This window comes from Canis lupus, chromosome 28, assembly GCF_011100685.1.
Source record: "Canis lupus familiaris isolate Mischka breed German Shepherd chromosome 28, alternate assembly UU_Cfam_GSD_1.0, whole genome shotgun sequence".
Classification (NCBI taxonomy): Eukaryota; Metazoa; Chordata; class Mammalia; order Carnivora; family Canidae; genus Canis; species Canis lupus.
This window is the reverse complement of record NC_049249.1, coordinates 2,117,615-2,133,068: the sequence shown is the minus strand read 5'-3', so window position 1 is coordinate 2,133,068 and position 15,454 is coordinate 2,117,615. Positions and strand designations below refer to the sequence as shown.

Genomic DNA, 15,454 nt, shown 5'->3' with positions numbered 1-15,454 from the left:
TTAACTTCTAATGTTGCTAAAACCAAATATTTACTGTTTAAAAATAAAATCCAGAGGGTGCCTGGATGGCTCAGTTGGTTAAGCGTCCAACTCTTGACTTTACTTCAGGTCATGATCTCAGAGTTGTGAGATCGAGTCCTGTGTAGGGCTCTAGGCCCCATGTGGAGCCTGGTTAAGATTCTTTCTCCTTCCCCTCAACAAAAAATAAAATAAAATAAATTCCAGAAACTGAATTTTATCACATAAAATTAGTTTAGCATATGAAACGACATAAACACCTTCATTTTTCATCACAGTTAAGATGTACAGTATAATTAATTTAATTAACTAATGTGTATCCAGTGCCTACATCAAAGCACTCTGATAATTACTGGGGATGAAGAGATATATCTGAGATCTTTAAAATTAGGATCCATCCCTATAAGAATTTAAAGCATAAAGAAATGCTTTCCAGTAATAATATTTCTTGAATTCAACTGGTTTCTCTCTCAGTAACTTAGGAACTAGTAAAACAATAACAATAAAAAACTCAACTTTGACCAAAATCTTTGGTAAACTTAAAACAAGAGTTATTTCTACATGGTCTTGGTTTAAAAAGCATGTGCTAAGCACATATCAATACCCTAACCACTCATATTTATTATAGAATAAATATGTTTTGGTCCATTTTCCAGCAGCCTATCCAGGTAATAGAGTTCTTGGATTTTTAAATGTCTAAAGCACATGTTGTCTTGATAAAGGAGGGGGGTACTGAACTATATATTTACAAGTGGGAAAGATATTAGTGGAAGAGTGATACATTTAATGGTATACTTTCTAAGGGGAGCTATACAGACTAAGGAAAATATTTACATTTGTGTCAAGTAGTTCAGTTTTTAGTTTACCAAACTGGGTGATGGGCATTAAGGAGGACATTTGGAAGTGATGAGCTTTGGGTATTATATACAATTCATAAATCACTGAATTCTACCTCTGAAACTAATAATACAGTATATATTAATTGAATTGAATAAAAAATTTTAAATTATTTATAAAATTATTGTAAATAATCAAACTTATAATGAAATTGAATATTTATTTGAATTTCTCCTGGTAATAATAGCATTCAACTTATAAGAAAAACAAACCAAGCTGTGAGATTTTGTTTTAAATGTAGCCATTTTTCAAAAAGTGAAAAGTTAGAATTCTGTATTTAATGGCAACTGAGACCCTTTCTATTGCAAACTACCATTCAAAAAGTAGTATTTTAAGAAATATATATAGTATGATTAACATGATGTGTTTTATAGAATGGGACGTATCTGAATGCCAATCTGAATATGGAAGAAATATATATGTGTTAAAACCACAGGGGGACATGAAATGTTCTTTTTTATAAAAAGTAGCTTGAGATAAAAAGGAACTTTCTAGTAAATTCAATAAATTTTCACACATGGGATTTAAAAAAAATACAAAACCAATCTCCACCTCCCAACCCTCACCCCTCAAAGAAGTGGTGGATTTGAGTAGAGCCGTTTCAGGACAACACATTTCTGTACAATGTGGAAGCTGGTTACATAGTCAGTGATAACTTCCTAAAGTGCATCTTTTGAAGACTTGTCTATTAAATTGCAGTATCAAATAGAAAATAGTTAACACAAGACATGCAATAACAAAGCTAAATCATTATAAAGTTTTTAAAACTACTTTTAAAACTTTTGATTCCCCAAAGGATAAAGATGTCAAATACAGTAGCATTCTTTCTCCAACAGTATGCATTGTATGTTTTTGTCATTTGGCAAATCTTTTGGGAGTCGAACAAAAAATAATGCAGTCTAAACAATATTTCTTCTGTCATTGTAATACGATTCCTAGGCGCAGAGCAGGAGCTAGATTTTTGGAAGTTTGGGTGCGTTAACCACAGGATTTGCCTCCTGTAAATATCTCCTCCCTGCACTCTTGTAATCATAGGTGCAGCCGTGAGTTTCTGCATAGCGATGAGATGCACAGAAGTTGTTTCCACATCTAAAGCACAAAAAAAGTTCATGTGAATAGTCACATTTCTACAAAGGCTCATCTCTTTGGGAGATCAGAGCTTGACTTCAGGTATCCAACAGGAGCCCTCTGGTTCTCTTAGCAATTTTCAGCGCTACATTTTCCTGGCGCTCATAAACCAGTACACGCATTCCCAAAAAGAAAAAGTTAACTGTCCATGAATATGAGAGTTTATAATAGAGACTCTATTTCAAATGAAAAAAGATACAGATCTTTATAAAGTAGTAAAATTGCAAAAACTGAAAAATGTGTTTATTGCTTCTCTCATATTTAGTAAACCTGGGTGAACTCAATTTGTGAGAAATTCAGTCTGGAAAGAAAAGCACATAAACCTAACTATGCCATGAAAGGATTTCAAAAATATCTCTATCAGGGCAGCAGCGGTTTAGCGCCACCTGCAGCCCGGAGTTTGATCCTGGAGACCAGGGATTGAGTCCCACGTCGGGCTTCCTGCATGGAGCCTGCTTCTCCCTCTGCCTGTGTCTCTGCCTCTCTAAATAAATAAATAAATAAATAAATAATAAATAAATAAATAAATAATCTTTAAAATATATATATATATATATATCTCAAACAAGATGAGCTGTTCCTATTTGAATAGAAAGTACTCTAAAAAGCAGCAGTTGCTTTTAATGCCTGGACTCAAAGGGTAGACACTGTCCTCAGGACATATTAATCAATGCTAACAAAAGAAATAATTATGAGAAAGTTCATTATTTTTTGTGAATGTATTATTCATCTGTTTATTTTATTTTATTTTATTTATTTATTCATGAGAATACGCAGAGAGGAGAGAGAGAGGCAGAGACATAGGCAGAGGGAGAAGCAGGCTCCATGCAGGGAGCTCGACGTGGGACTCGATCCCATGTCTCCAGGATCAGGCCCTGGGCTGAAGGTGGTGCCAAACTGCTGAGCCACCAGGGCTGCCCTATTCATCTGTTTTGAATAGTTAAAATTGGTTCAATTTAAAACAATCTTGGAGGAAGAGTTCTTCCAAGTTGTGTTCAAACAAAAACCAATAAGCACATCTATCATAAGACAAAGAAAGAAAAAAAAAAGACAAAGAAAATACATTCTCCCAAGTAGTCTCCTAACTTGAATGGCAAGATCTCATGATTTATAAATTCAGGAGCTGTCTACTTTCTCTTTACTTTAACCAATTAGGAGCTCAAGTGAGGGCTGCTATTTGAAGATCATCCTAATTATGTGATGAATAGCCAATTTAAAGAATGTTTTATATTGTATCCCTATGCTGGGTCACCACAAAGAGAGCATCTCAGCTTTTCCAGCCAGCCAACCTGCCTGCATTCGTAGCTAGTAGCCAGTCCAGTTTTCTTCCCACAAAGGAAACAATGCTTTGCTGCTTTCTTCTTTGTTTGAATAGGGGCTTTCACAGGTGGCAGGTGATGAGTACATTCTCCTGTTTAAAGAAAGTATATGTTGATTAATAACTGGCACAATATTTTAAATGTGAAATAGTATTAAGCAAAACATAAAACAAATGCCTGTCCCAGGAAACTTCCTTGCTATAAAAAATCAATTTGTGCTATTTTTATATCCGAAATTATTTACATAAACTACAGATGCAAAACTGTTCTATTTTTAAAGATTCTGTAGCCTTCTAATGACTAAGACTTTTATATTTTTAGGACTTTTGTACACACTGGCATTTTTCTGGTTGTGTCCAAGAGCAATCAGTAATTGTAAAGTACACAAATCTTTGACAGAGAATCAAGAAAAATGTCTGGATCAAAATCATTTTTTTTTTAATTTTTTTTTTTTATTTATTTATGATAGTTACAGAGAGAGAGAGGGAGGCAGAGACACAGGCAGAGGGAGAAGCAGGCTCCATGCACCGGGAGCCCGACGTGGGATTCGATCCCGGGTCTCCGGGATCACGCCCTGGGCCAAAGGCAGGCGCCAAACCGCTGCGCCACCCAGGGATCCCCAAAATCATTTTTATGAAGGAATGAGAAGAAAAGTGTTAGAGTCTGAACAGTACTGGTACCCCACTACTGAAAAAGGTTTGGGAGGCCTGGGCTTAATGTTTACCTGGCAGCTAAAAGTCTCTGAAAATCCTTCAAGAGTTCAAAAAATTGGAATTACAGTGAAACGGTGCTATACCTTTTGCCACCCAGATTGGGTGCTGGATATACAAACTCAGTAACATTAAGTCTGCTTCATTACCAGTCTGAAATACTCTCCTAGATCTTGCCCAAAACTGTAAACCAAATTGGAAACTAACTGAATGACTCATAATGGTAGAAACAAAACTGAAAACAACTAAGTGAATGACTTCCAATGTTGCCTGGGCACCAACTGTGTTAATAAACACTTTCTTCTTCAAGTGCACCTAGAGTTATCAAGAACAAGATAATAAGGTACTTTCCACTTCTTAAAAAATGAAAATTAGATAAGCATTTGCAAAGGACACATACGAAAGGCATACAGTACCAGATATCCCCTGGAAACTCATCTAATTGTTATTATCTTTGAAATTCAGATTTAGGATATTCTTCCCCAATGGAATAATCTGTTAATAATAACCTAGTTCAGTAGTTATATTTTCATTTTTTTTTCCTTGGAATTGCTTAATGTTTCCCAAACTTTTTTCATTCAAGAACTCTTGTGAATGTGCAGAAACATGCAACACAGTAGTGACAAGAATGATTTGGCACAGAAATACAAATGCAGTCTTCGCCTATGAGAATGGCTCCCACATACACTTCTATCCATCAGAAAAAAAACATTTATTAGTTACTCACTCCAGGATAGGACCCATCATTAGCATATAGGTTTCCTACTCTTCTTTAGACTGGCATTCAGGGTCTTATACATCTAATATGATACCTTTCTAACTTCTAAAGTCATTTTCTGTCATTTACCACATCATACCCACTCTCAATAAAGCACCAGACCCATTACAGGTGAAATTTCTTTTAAAATGCTCTATTCCAGCTTGTCAACCTAGTAAAATTCTACTCATCTTGTAAGAACATATCATCAATCATCAGTTCCTCCTTGAAGCCTTCTCTCAAATGTGCATTGGACATATGAACAAAGAAAAGGTCAACAAAATAATTCCAATGTGAAAAGTTGCTTTTCCAAACAAGATTAAAGATATGTGGATTAACTCATTTGTTTGGCATTTCCTAGTCCAATAATTGATCGAAGACAATGATCTATAATTACCCAACAGAAGACAGCCAACAAAGCAAAGAGTAGTATGCTAGATGCAAGTTTGGTAATCATTTGCCTAAAAATGATGACTAAACTATGAAGATGGATAAGATTTCCAAGGGAGACCCTGTAAGTTAAAAGCAAAGAAGACCAATGGAAGAACTTAGCAAATTCAGTATGATATAGTTATTACTGAAAGGAAATGGCAGCAAGTTACACAACTCTAGTTTAGGTGATGATCACTGCAGGTAGCAGTTGATGCCTTGACTTAAATGAAATCAACCAAAAAAGTGTATACACCTGGGGACAAGTAAAGGGTAAAACAAGTGAAAAGAAGAAAACTCAGGTTTAAAAAAAAAGCAAAAATCTAAAACAACATATTAGCAAAACCACAATGAGATACCACCTCACACCAGTGAGAATGGGGAAATTAACAAGACAGGAAACAACAAATGTTGGAGAGGATGTGGAGAAAGGGGAACCCTCTTGCAATGTTGGTGGGAATGTGACCTGGTACAGCCACTCTGGAAAACTGTGTGGAGGTTCCTCAGAGTTAAAAATAGATCTGCCCTATGAACCAGCAATTGCACTGCTGGGGATTTACCCCAAAGATACAGATGCAGTGAAACGCCAGGACACCTGTACCCCGATGTTTATAGCAGCAATGTCCACAGCACCCCGATGTTTCTAGCAGCAATGTCCACAATAGCCAAACTGTGGAAGGAGCCTCGGTGTCCATCGAAAGATGAATGGATAAAGAAGCTGTGGTCTATGTATACAATGGAATATTACTCAGCCATTAGAAACGACAAATACCCACCATTTGCTTTGACGTGAATGGACCTGGAGGGTATTATGCTGAGTGTAATAAGTCAATCGGAAAAGGAGAAACATTATATGATTTCATTCATTTGGGGAATATAAAAATTAATGAAAAGGAATAAAGGAATAAAGGAATAAAGGAAAGGAGAGAAAATGAGTGAAAATATCAGTGAGGGTGACAAAACATGAGAGATACCTAACTCTGGGAAATGAACAAGGGGTAGTGGAAGGAGAAGTGGGCGGGGGGTTGGGGTGACTGGGTGATGAGCACCAAGGGGGGCACTTGGCGGGATAAGCACTGGGTGTTACGCTATATGTTGGCAAATTGAACTCCAATAAAAAAATTTTAAAAATGAATAGCTAAATAAAATCTAAAAAAATAAAAAATAAAAAAATAAAACAATGTAATAGTCCAGAATAAAAAAAAGAAGAAGAAATGAAAAGATGAGAAACAAAGGAAAAGAAACTATTTCAAGAAGGAGGGCAACAACAACCAAACAAGATAAGAATACAGAAGCATCCACTGGATTTGAAACTGTGGACATCTTTGGTGACCTCAGCAACAGCAATTTCAGATAAAGAATGAGAAGAGAAGTGAAAAAGCACCAAAGCCCAAGTTAGGGTTAAATATATTACAGAAAGGGATCCCTGGGTGGCGCAGCGGTTTGGCGCCTGCCTTTGGCCCAGGGCGTGATCCTGGAGACCCGGGATCGAATCCCATATCAGGCTCCCGATGCATGGAGCCTGCTTCTCCCTCTGCCTGTGTCTCTGCCTCTCTCTCTCTCTGTGACTATCATAAGTAAATAAATAAAAATTTAAAAAAAAAAAAAAAAATATATATATATTACAGAAAAAGTGAGGTACTGGCATAAAGACAGGCAACAAAGAACCCAGAAATAAACCTCCACATATAGGGCCAAAAGGTTTTTTTGTTTGTTTGTTTTTTTAATAAATTTATTTTTTATTCAATTTGTTTATTCAATTTGTTCAATTTGCCAACATATAGAATAACACCCAGTGCTCGTCCCATCAAGTGCTCCCCGCAGTGCCCGTCACCCAGTCACCCTCACCCCCCGTCCACCTCCCCTTCCACCACCCCTAGTTCGTTTCCCAGAGTTAGGAGTCTCTCATGTTCTGTCTCTCTCCCTGATATTTCCCACTCATTTTTTCTCCTTTCCCCTTTATTCCCTTTCACTATTTTTTATATTCCCCAAATGAATGAGATCATATAATGTTTGTCCTTCTCCGATTGACTTATTTCACTCAGGAAATACCCTCCAGTTCCATCCACGTCGAAGCAAATGGTGGGTATCTGTCATTTCTAATGGCTGAGTAATATTCCAAAAGGTTTTTGATAAGGGTGCCCATGGCACTGGGAAAACCGGATAAACACATGAGAAAGAGTAAAGTTGGACCCTTACATTACACCACATACAAAAGTATATACATTAAAAAAATTAACTCAAAATGCATCAAAGACCAACCTGTAAGACCTAAAACTATAAAATTCCTAGAATATAGTGGGAAAGCTTCATGACATTGGATTTGGCAATAACTTATTAGACACAACATCAAATGCACAAACAAAGGAAAAAATAGACAAAGTGCACTTCATGAAAATTAAAAACTACTGTCCATAAGGACTGTCAGTAGAGTGAAATGGCAACCTACAGAATGGAAGAAAATATTTGCCAATCATATATCTGATAAAGGATCAGTATCCATAATATATGTAAAATATCTAAAACTCAACAACAAAAACTCAAAACAACTCAATTTAAAAATGGGTAAAATATTTGAATAGATATTTCTCCAAGGATGTATAAACATCAAAACAATATCACTAATCACCAAGGAAATACAAACCAAAACCACGATATACTACCTCATACATGTTAGGATATCCATTACCAAAAACAAAAAAAGCCCAGAAGATAAAAGTGTTGGTAAGAATGTGGAGAAACTGGAAATTTTGCACATTGCTAGTAGTAATGTAAAAACAGTGCAGCCACTATGCAAAACTGCACGGCAGTTCCTTAAAAAATTAAAAATAGAATTACCAATATGAGCCAGCAATTTCACTTTTGAGTACATACTCAAAAGAATTAAAAGGAAGGTCTCAAAGACATATTTGGGCCCCATGTTCATAACAGCATTATTCACAAGAGCTAAAATGTGGAAGAAACACAGATCTCCATTCAGAGATACATGAATGAGCAAACTGCTTATATACACACAATGGAGTATTATTTAGCCTTAAAAAAGTATGGAAAATTCTAACACATGCTACAACATAGATGAGCCTTGAGGACACTATGGTAAGTGAAGTAAGCCAGACACAAAAAGACAATGCTGTATGATTCCACTTATATAAGATACTTAGAGTAATTAAAATCACTGAGACAGAGAGTAGAATGGTGGCTGCTAGAGGCTGGGGTGAGGGGGGTTGAGGAGTTAGTGTTAATGGGTATAGAGTTTCAAGTTTTTCAAGATAAAAAGAGTTCTAAAGATGAATGGTGGTGATGGTTGCCCAATAATGTGAATGTACTTAATGCCACGGAGTTATATGTTTAAAAATGGTTAAGACAGTAAATTTTCTGTTATGGCTATTTACCACAATAAAAAATTGAAAAAAAAAGTAGATATAGTAAGACTTTAAAACTTTGGGCCGGGATCCCTGGGTGGCGCAGCGGTTTGGCGCCTGCCTTTGGCCCAGGGCGCGATCCTGGAGCCCCGGATCGAATCCCACATCGGGCTCCCGGTGCATGGAGCCTGCTTCTCCCTCTGCCTGTGTCTCTGCCTCTCTCTCTCTCTCTGTAAATAAAAATTAAAAAAAAAAAACTTTGGGCCTTATATAGATAGCAGCAGTGTAAAATAAACCCTAAATAACTCTTCAAAGGATAAAAATCATGGGATAACCATAATATATACTATATTGGTTGTCACATCCATTTTATAACTTCTATAAAGTATTCTTGAGAACCCCGGGGCTACAAACACAGTACATCTTTGGTAACGAGTTCTCATCCCTAGTCTGGGTATTAAACCATAAAAGATAACAACTACTTCCCTTGAAATAGGGATTAGTCAGTGCACTTTTAAGGCGTTACTGGTAGAAAGGAGTGCTAATGTCATAGCCACTTCTGCTACTATGCGTTGGAAAGGGCTAATTCAAGGATTGTCCTTTTTTGATCCAGAAATAATCAGTTCATCAAAAGGAGTTCATCCTTGATAATGGATCATGATATTGAGAAATACCTCTTTAGATACTTTCGCCAAACCCATCCAGCAGCCCAGCAAGGCTCCAGAGTGGCCAGTGACTGAGAGGGTTGGGAACTACATGTTAATTCTTCATTCTTCTCGTCTTTTCACATAGACCATATCTTTTCCCAGGCAACAGAGACCTCAATTTCAATTTTTGTTTTATTCTTCAAATATGTCCTACAGTCAGTTCTCATAAAAATTTTCTTAAGCGGAACAAAGTTTAGGGAGAGTTTACTCCATACATACCACAAAGAGTGTTCTTATTTCTCTCTGAAAATATAACAATATGCATAATGAAATGATTGTTAGGCTTATATTTTCAAAATTACTGCCAGCTTACCTACTCTCTTCCCTGCTGCTGTGTTATTTCCATTCATTCCAATACCACGGGCAGACTATAATAAAAACACAAAACATCTAGAGAGGTAAGCTAATGAAGATCAGAGGAAAAGATCACTAAACATGATACTTGTATTTTTTTTAGATTTTACTTAAATTCAAGTTAGTTAACATACAGTGTATTATTAGTTTCAGGGGTAGAATTTAGTTGCATATAACACCCAGTGCTTATTTACATTAAGTGCTCTCCTTAATGCCCATCACCAGTTACCCCATCCCCCCACCCATCCCCTTTCCAGCAACCCTTAGTTTGCTTCCTATAGTTAAGAATCTCTTATGGTTGTATTTTATTATGGAAATGCTGTAGGGCTTTCATTTAATCAAATTTTTAACCAAACTAACTTAGAATCTGATTCTCACATTCAGCAGTATTGTACTTAATATTTTTCATTAAGAGAATAAAATTTGATAGTACAAATAAAAGTTCTTATTTAGGAAAAAATAATAAAAATAGCATATATCATAAATTGTTTACACAAAATTACTTTCAAATTACAGTTCTCAACTTAGGACTAAAACATTATTTAAAATTCAACTGTCAGGATCCCTGGGTGGCGCAGCAGTTTAGCGCCTGCCTTTGGCCTGGGGCGCGATCCTGGAGACCCGGGATCGAATCCCACATCAGGCTCCCGGTGCATGGAGCCTGCTTCTCCCTCTGCCTGTGTCTCTGCCTCTCTCTCTCTCTCACTGTGTGCCTATCATAAATAAATAAAAATTTAAAAAATAAAAAATAAAAAATAAAATAAAATAAAATTCAACTGTCAAAGTAAAAAAATAAAAAAATAAATAAAATTCAACTGTCAAAAATATTTTCTACAAACTAGATAAACATTTTAAGAGAATCTTATGAAAAGAATTCAACCTTAGGCCTCCTTACTTATATAAACAAAAAACAAACTTTAAATATGTTGAATGACTCTAAGGATAACTATTAGAACATATTGAAAGGTAAATACTTACTAGAAAAAAATCTGTAGGTTCTAACTGGGGAGAATTTTTCCTAAGATTTTCCTCCTTAAAATGCTGGCTTGTAGACAGCCCGATTCCAGAGGTCCGAAGCCTGCCTGCTCCACGTGTGCTCTGTAAGCTATCTCTGCTTGCACTCCGGGCCAGCGAAGTAAGAAAACCTATATTATTTACACAACCAACAGGCTCTTTGGAAGCCTTGTTAGCCATTTCTGTGATATCTCGAGCCTCAACTTTAGAAATAATATCAGATCTTTTCCCGGGTGAATCGACTTTAACAGCTCGAAAGCGAGTAGTCCTAGAGAAAGAAGAATCCATTATATTTCGAACATCCAATGACTGAAGCACATTCTGTGATGCAGAAGATTGAAGATTCCCAGATTCAAAACATTTGGGCTGTCTTTGTGATTTCACCAGAGAATTATGGAGTGACACTGGTGTAGAACAGTGAAGAGGTGACAAGAGTCTGTTCTTGTGAGGACTTAATTCACGGTGGTTGAGAACTGTAGTTTCTACTGATTCACCACTCAACATTCTTGCAACATGTTTAAGATGCTGCTCTGCAGCTTTCAACCCTTTATCATCATTAGTGAGTAAGAACTCTGGATTTACCTTCTGTGTGATTTCTAAGCCACTGCTCTGTTCATCAGTGTTTCCTTCTGTAAATGTAGCAAATGAGCCCACTTCAGGTAGAAGTGATTCCTCAGTTATGCATTCTTTTGAAGTTGAAAATAAAACAGTGTCATCTTCATTATTAGATGACAAGTTTCCTGAAAGATTTTTTTTCTGCCTAGGCAAGGATGATCCAAGATGGAGAACAGAATCAGCAAGCTCTTTGTCATTTTCTAATTCCATATGGGGTATCTGAGGTGGTAGTTTGATGCTACTATTGGAATGAGACAGTGTGTTACTCTCCCAGTTATCATCTTCCTTAAGAAAATTGCTAGTGATAGATGATATTGGTGTATCAGCAGAGGGCAGAGTTGCCAAACTTGAAACCGCATTGCTGGAAGTTTCAGGTAGACAGGCATTCCCAGGAGAAGGTAAACAAGACTGCCCAATGTGGGGGAGAGCCTTTAACAATCTGTGGCGAGCAGCTGCCGTGGAACTACTAGAAGGTCGAGGAGCTATAGGTGGACGAGGTTTTACCTTGACAGCTTTCTTAGGCTAAAAAAAAAAAAAAAAAAGTGAATATATAATTTCTCACAGTCATTTTGTCTACCCATTAACACAAATTAATGAAGGAAGAAAATGTTATTTAACATAACACTGGCATTTTGATAACTTCAATTAAAAATGTCTTAGAAGATTAAAATCTTAAGCTTACAACTGAGAAGAATTTTGCTTTCTCCATTGAGGATGATTTCCTGAGAATGTTAAAGAAAATGAATTTTATTTTATTTTCCTCCCTACTGATTATTTGTCAGTTTTGCTGAAAAGAAAACATTATAGTATATATGATACTGCTGACCTATTCTAGGTCCCCAACAATTTTCCCTAGTAAGATAGATGAGTAAGTGTTGGCTATATATGTACTACAGAAAATAGTGCCATAAAGGCCTGCTTGTGAGGTTGGCCCTTGGCTAGCTTCTGGGAACTTGTATTTCAAGAGAGTTCCTATCACCCTAACTGAAAAGTACCTACCCTGTTTGTGCAAACAATATGGTTTATGCTAAATACCAGCTTTCCTTCTGGGAGTTTGGAATTTTGGTACATGCTATCTACAGGAACAGCCTCTCATAGAATTCCCGAGCAAAGAGTCTCTAATACACTTCCTCGGTAGACAATATCTCACAGTTGTATTGACACAGTTCATTGATAGAGGAATAAAGCATGTCCTATGAGACTCTATTGGGGAAGAATGCTGAGAAGTTTGTCCTTAGTTTCCCCTGGATTTGAACCATGAGACTTTTCCTTTGATAATTTACTTCATACTCTTTTGCTGCAATAAATCTTAGACATGGTTGCAACTATGGGCTAGTACTGAGTCTTCCTAGCAAACTGGGGAGTGATATAGGGGTCCTCAATATTGTAAGTTTTGGTTTCATGATCTTTGATTTCATGAAATCATGAAAGATCATGATTTTTTTATTTCATACTATTTTGGATAAACTTAAAAATTAAGAATATGAAGCCTCAGCTCCTTCAAGGTATCAGCTGAAACATGCAACAGGATGGAAGAGAACATGTGATGATCTAAACAACACTTCCAACCTAGATATAGAAGAAGAGCCAGATAACTTAGTGGACACTAGTAGAGGCAAGAAGTAGAGGAGCTTAAAGCTGTGAAGAAAGAAGAACCTTGGAAAGATATGCTGGCTAGTGTAGCTGCTTTTATCCTGGGGCCACTGTCTTGCCAAACTTCAATTCTCTAATCAACAAAACTATTCTTTGAAAATGAAGGTTTAACTTCTGGGCTGTAGAGATTCACAGTGGTTGCCTAAATCTAAGTTTCTCCATGCATCCTCCAAAACACCATACACATTAACAACATAAACAAAATAACCCGTAACTCATACCTTCAAAACTAGGGGATGGATAAAATTAACTTCAAATTACCTCTCAAGGAGAAAAATACCCAAATCTAGGAGATTCATTTGCAAAGCCTGTGGTGAGAGACAAGCAAAAGTGTTAAGCTAGAGAGGAAGGAAGGATGGAAGGAAGGCAGGCAGGCAGAGAGGGAGGAAGGCGGGGAAGGAGGAGGGAGAGAGAGGGCAAGAGGGAGGGAAAGAAGAAAGGAAGAAAAAGAGGTGTGGATAATCTAGGGCTGATGGAACAAAGATAAAATAAACCCTTAAAAGAGAAAATCCCACTTGATTATGAAAATGCTGAAAAGAGATTTAAGATCTAGGATACTGACAAGCCAACAGGAAACCAAAAGCAAGTGACTTGAAACTGTTCAAGATGTAAGCTTCAAGAAGACATGGCTTCTGGGGGAAGGAGGAGTAAATTGAAAGTTATCTACTGAGAACCTGATAGTGAAGGTAAAGAAGGCAGTGATGGGTGTTATATGAACCGATGAATTATTAAAAACTACATCTGATATTAATGATGTACTATATGTTGGCTAACTGAATTTAAATAAAATAAAAAGTAAAAAAATAAAGAAGGCAGCAAGAAAGTTAAAGTAAGGACCCATAGACACAAAAGGGAGTCACAAAAATCAGAAGACACAACAATTCAACCCTCCACTGAAAGGGTACTATGGATTTTAAAAACTGCGTTTCACTATACCAAGAAGATGTTCTTAAAATAAGAAACTTACTTTGCCAAACGAAATCCTCACTTTTGTCCACATGTAACTCTTAATATTCCTTTGGGTAAATAAAAATTACAGGTATACCTCATTTTATTATACTTTGCTCTAAGGCACTTCACAGATAATTACATTCTTTACAAATTGGAGGTTTTGTGGCAACCCCGCATCAAGGAAGTCTACCAAAGCCATTTTTCCAACAGCATTTGCTTATTTTGTGTCTCTGTGTCACATTTTGATAATTCTCAGAATATTTTAAACTTTTTCATTTTTATATTTTTTTTGTTTTTTTCATTATTATATTTATTATGGTGATCTGTGATCAATGATCTTTTACCATAATTGTTTTAGGGTGCATGAATTCCACCCATATAAGATGCTGAACTTCACTGATAAATGTTCTGTGTTCTGACTGCTCCAAAAACAGACCATTCCCCCGACTCTCTCCCTCTCCTTGGGCCTCCCTAATTCCCTGGTACACAAAATATATTTTTAAGATTTTTTATTTATTTATTTATTTATTTATTTATTTATTTATTTATTTATTTATTTGTGAGAGACACACAGAGAGAGGCAGAGACACAGGCAGAGGGAGAAGCAGGCTCCATGCAGGGGGCCCGATGCGAGACTCGATTCCAGGACTCCAAATTGACAACCTGGGCTGAAGGCGGCCCTAAACTGCTGAGCCACCCAGGCCACCAGATTCTTCCCGGACGGAAAGGCACTTAGCAGGGTGTGGGACCCAAGGAATTTAACAAAATTCCCCTACCCCTGGACAAGCAGAGCAGGGCTAACTCCATTTTGTGCTACACCCACCATCTCATGTATAACCCCCACATGACCTGCTTATTGCTTAAGGCACTCCCCCACCCTCGTCAAGCCCCTGAGCACACCCTTACCGAAACCGGCTCATATAGGAATGCAGAATCCTTAACCACCAAGGAATGTAAACCTCGCCTTGTGCCCACCAAACCTGCACACCATTTCTGACCAGAGTAATAGGCTAGTTCAAACGGTCACTATAGGGTAAATTGTAATTCAATTGGCCACCTGTGTGTGGACCGACATGACTATGCAAATTTCTGTGTGTATTACAATCTCATAAAGTGGCCTCTATAAAACTGCTACGCCTCTTAACCTCAGGGTCCAAGTCCCTGCTCTGCTGTGTCGGGTATACTTGGACCCAAGCTCGAGCTTGTTAATAAACCCTCATGTACTTGCATTGGTGTTGGCACCTTGGTGGTTTCTCGGATACGCAATCTTGGGCACAACACAAGAAAACTGGTCAGAACCACAGGAGGGGCAGTGGAGCCTCCAGGTTCCCGGAGTCACTAACAGAGGAAGTGCACCCAAGGGAGAGCACAACACAAACCGTGGCCAAGCTTGGTAAAGGGCTGGAGCATGCACCGAGCAGGGCCTTGGGAGAAGCTCAGGCAGCGGCTCCAAACGGAGGGCCTGTGCCCTGCTGCCTTTGGGAGCCACAGACCTGGGAGTGCGATTCCAGCAGTGCAGGGCCCGAATCCCAGGGCACCG

The 15,454-nt window shown here is 37.5% G+C and overlaps 1 protein-coding gene across 1 annotated transcript in view; it reads right to left on the bottom strand.

Annotated features, from left to right (window-relative positions):
* Nucleotides 1-1,061: 1,061 nt before the first annotated feature.
* Nucleotides 1,062-15,454, bottom strand: part of ZFAND4 (zinc finger AN1-type containing 4) — a 61,970-nt gene continuing 47,577 nt past the window's right edge. The window contains 4 exon segments of the mRNA NM_001302671.1: nucleotides 1,062-2,004; nucleotides 3,337-3,454; nucleotides 9,641-9,695; nucleotides 10,660-11,832. Coding sequence (NP_001289600.1) covers nucleotides 1,869-2,004; nucleotides 3,337-3,454; nucleotides 9,641-9,695; nucleotides 10,660-11,832 — 1,482 coding nt within the window. The 3' untranslated portion in view covers nucleotides 1,062-1,868.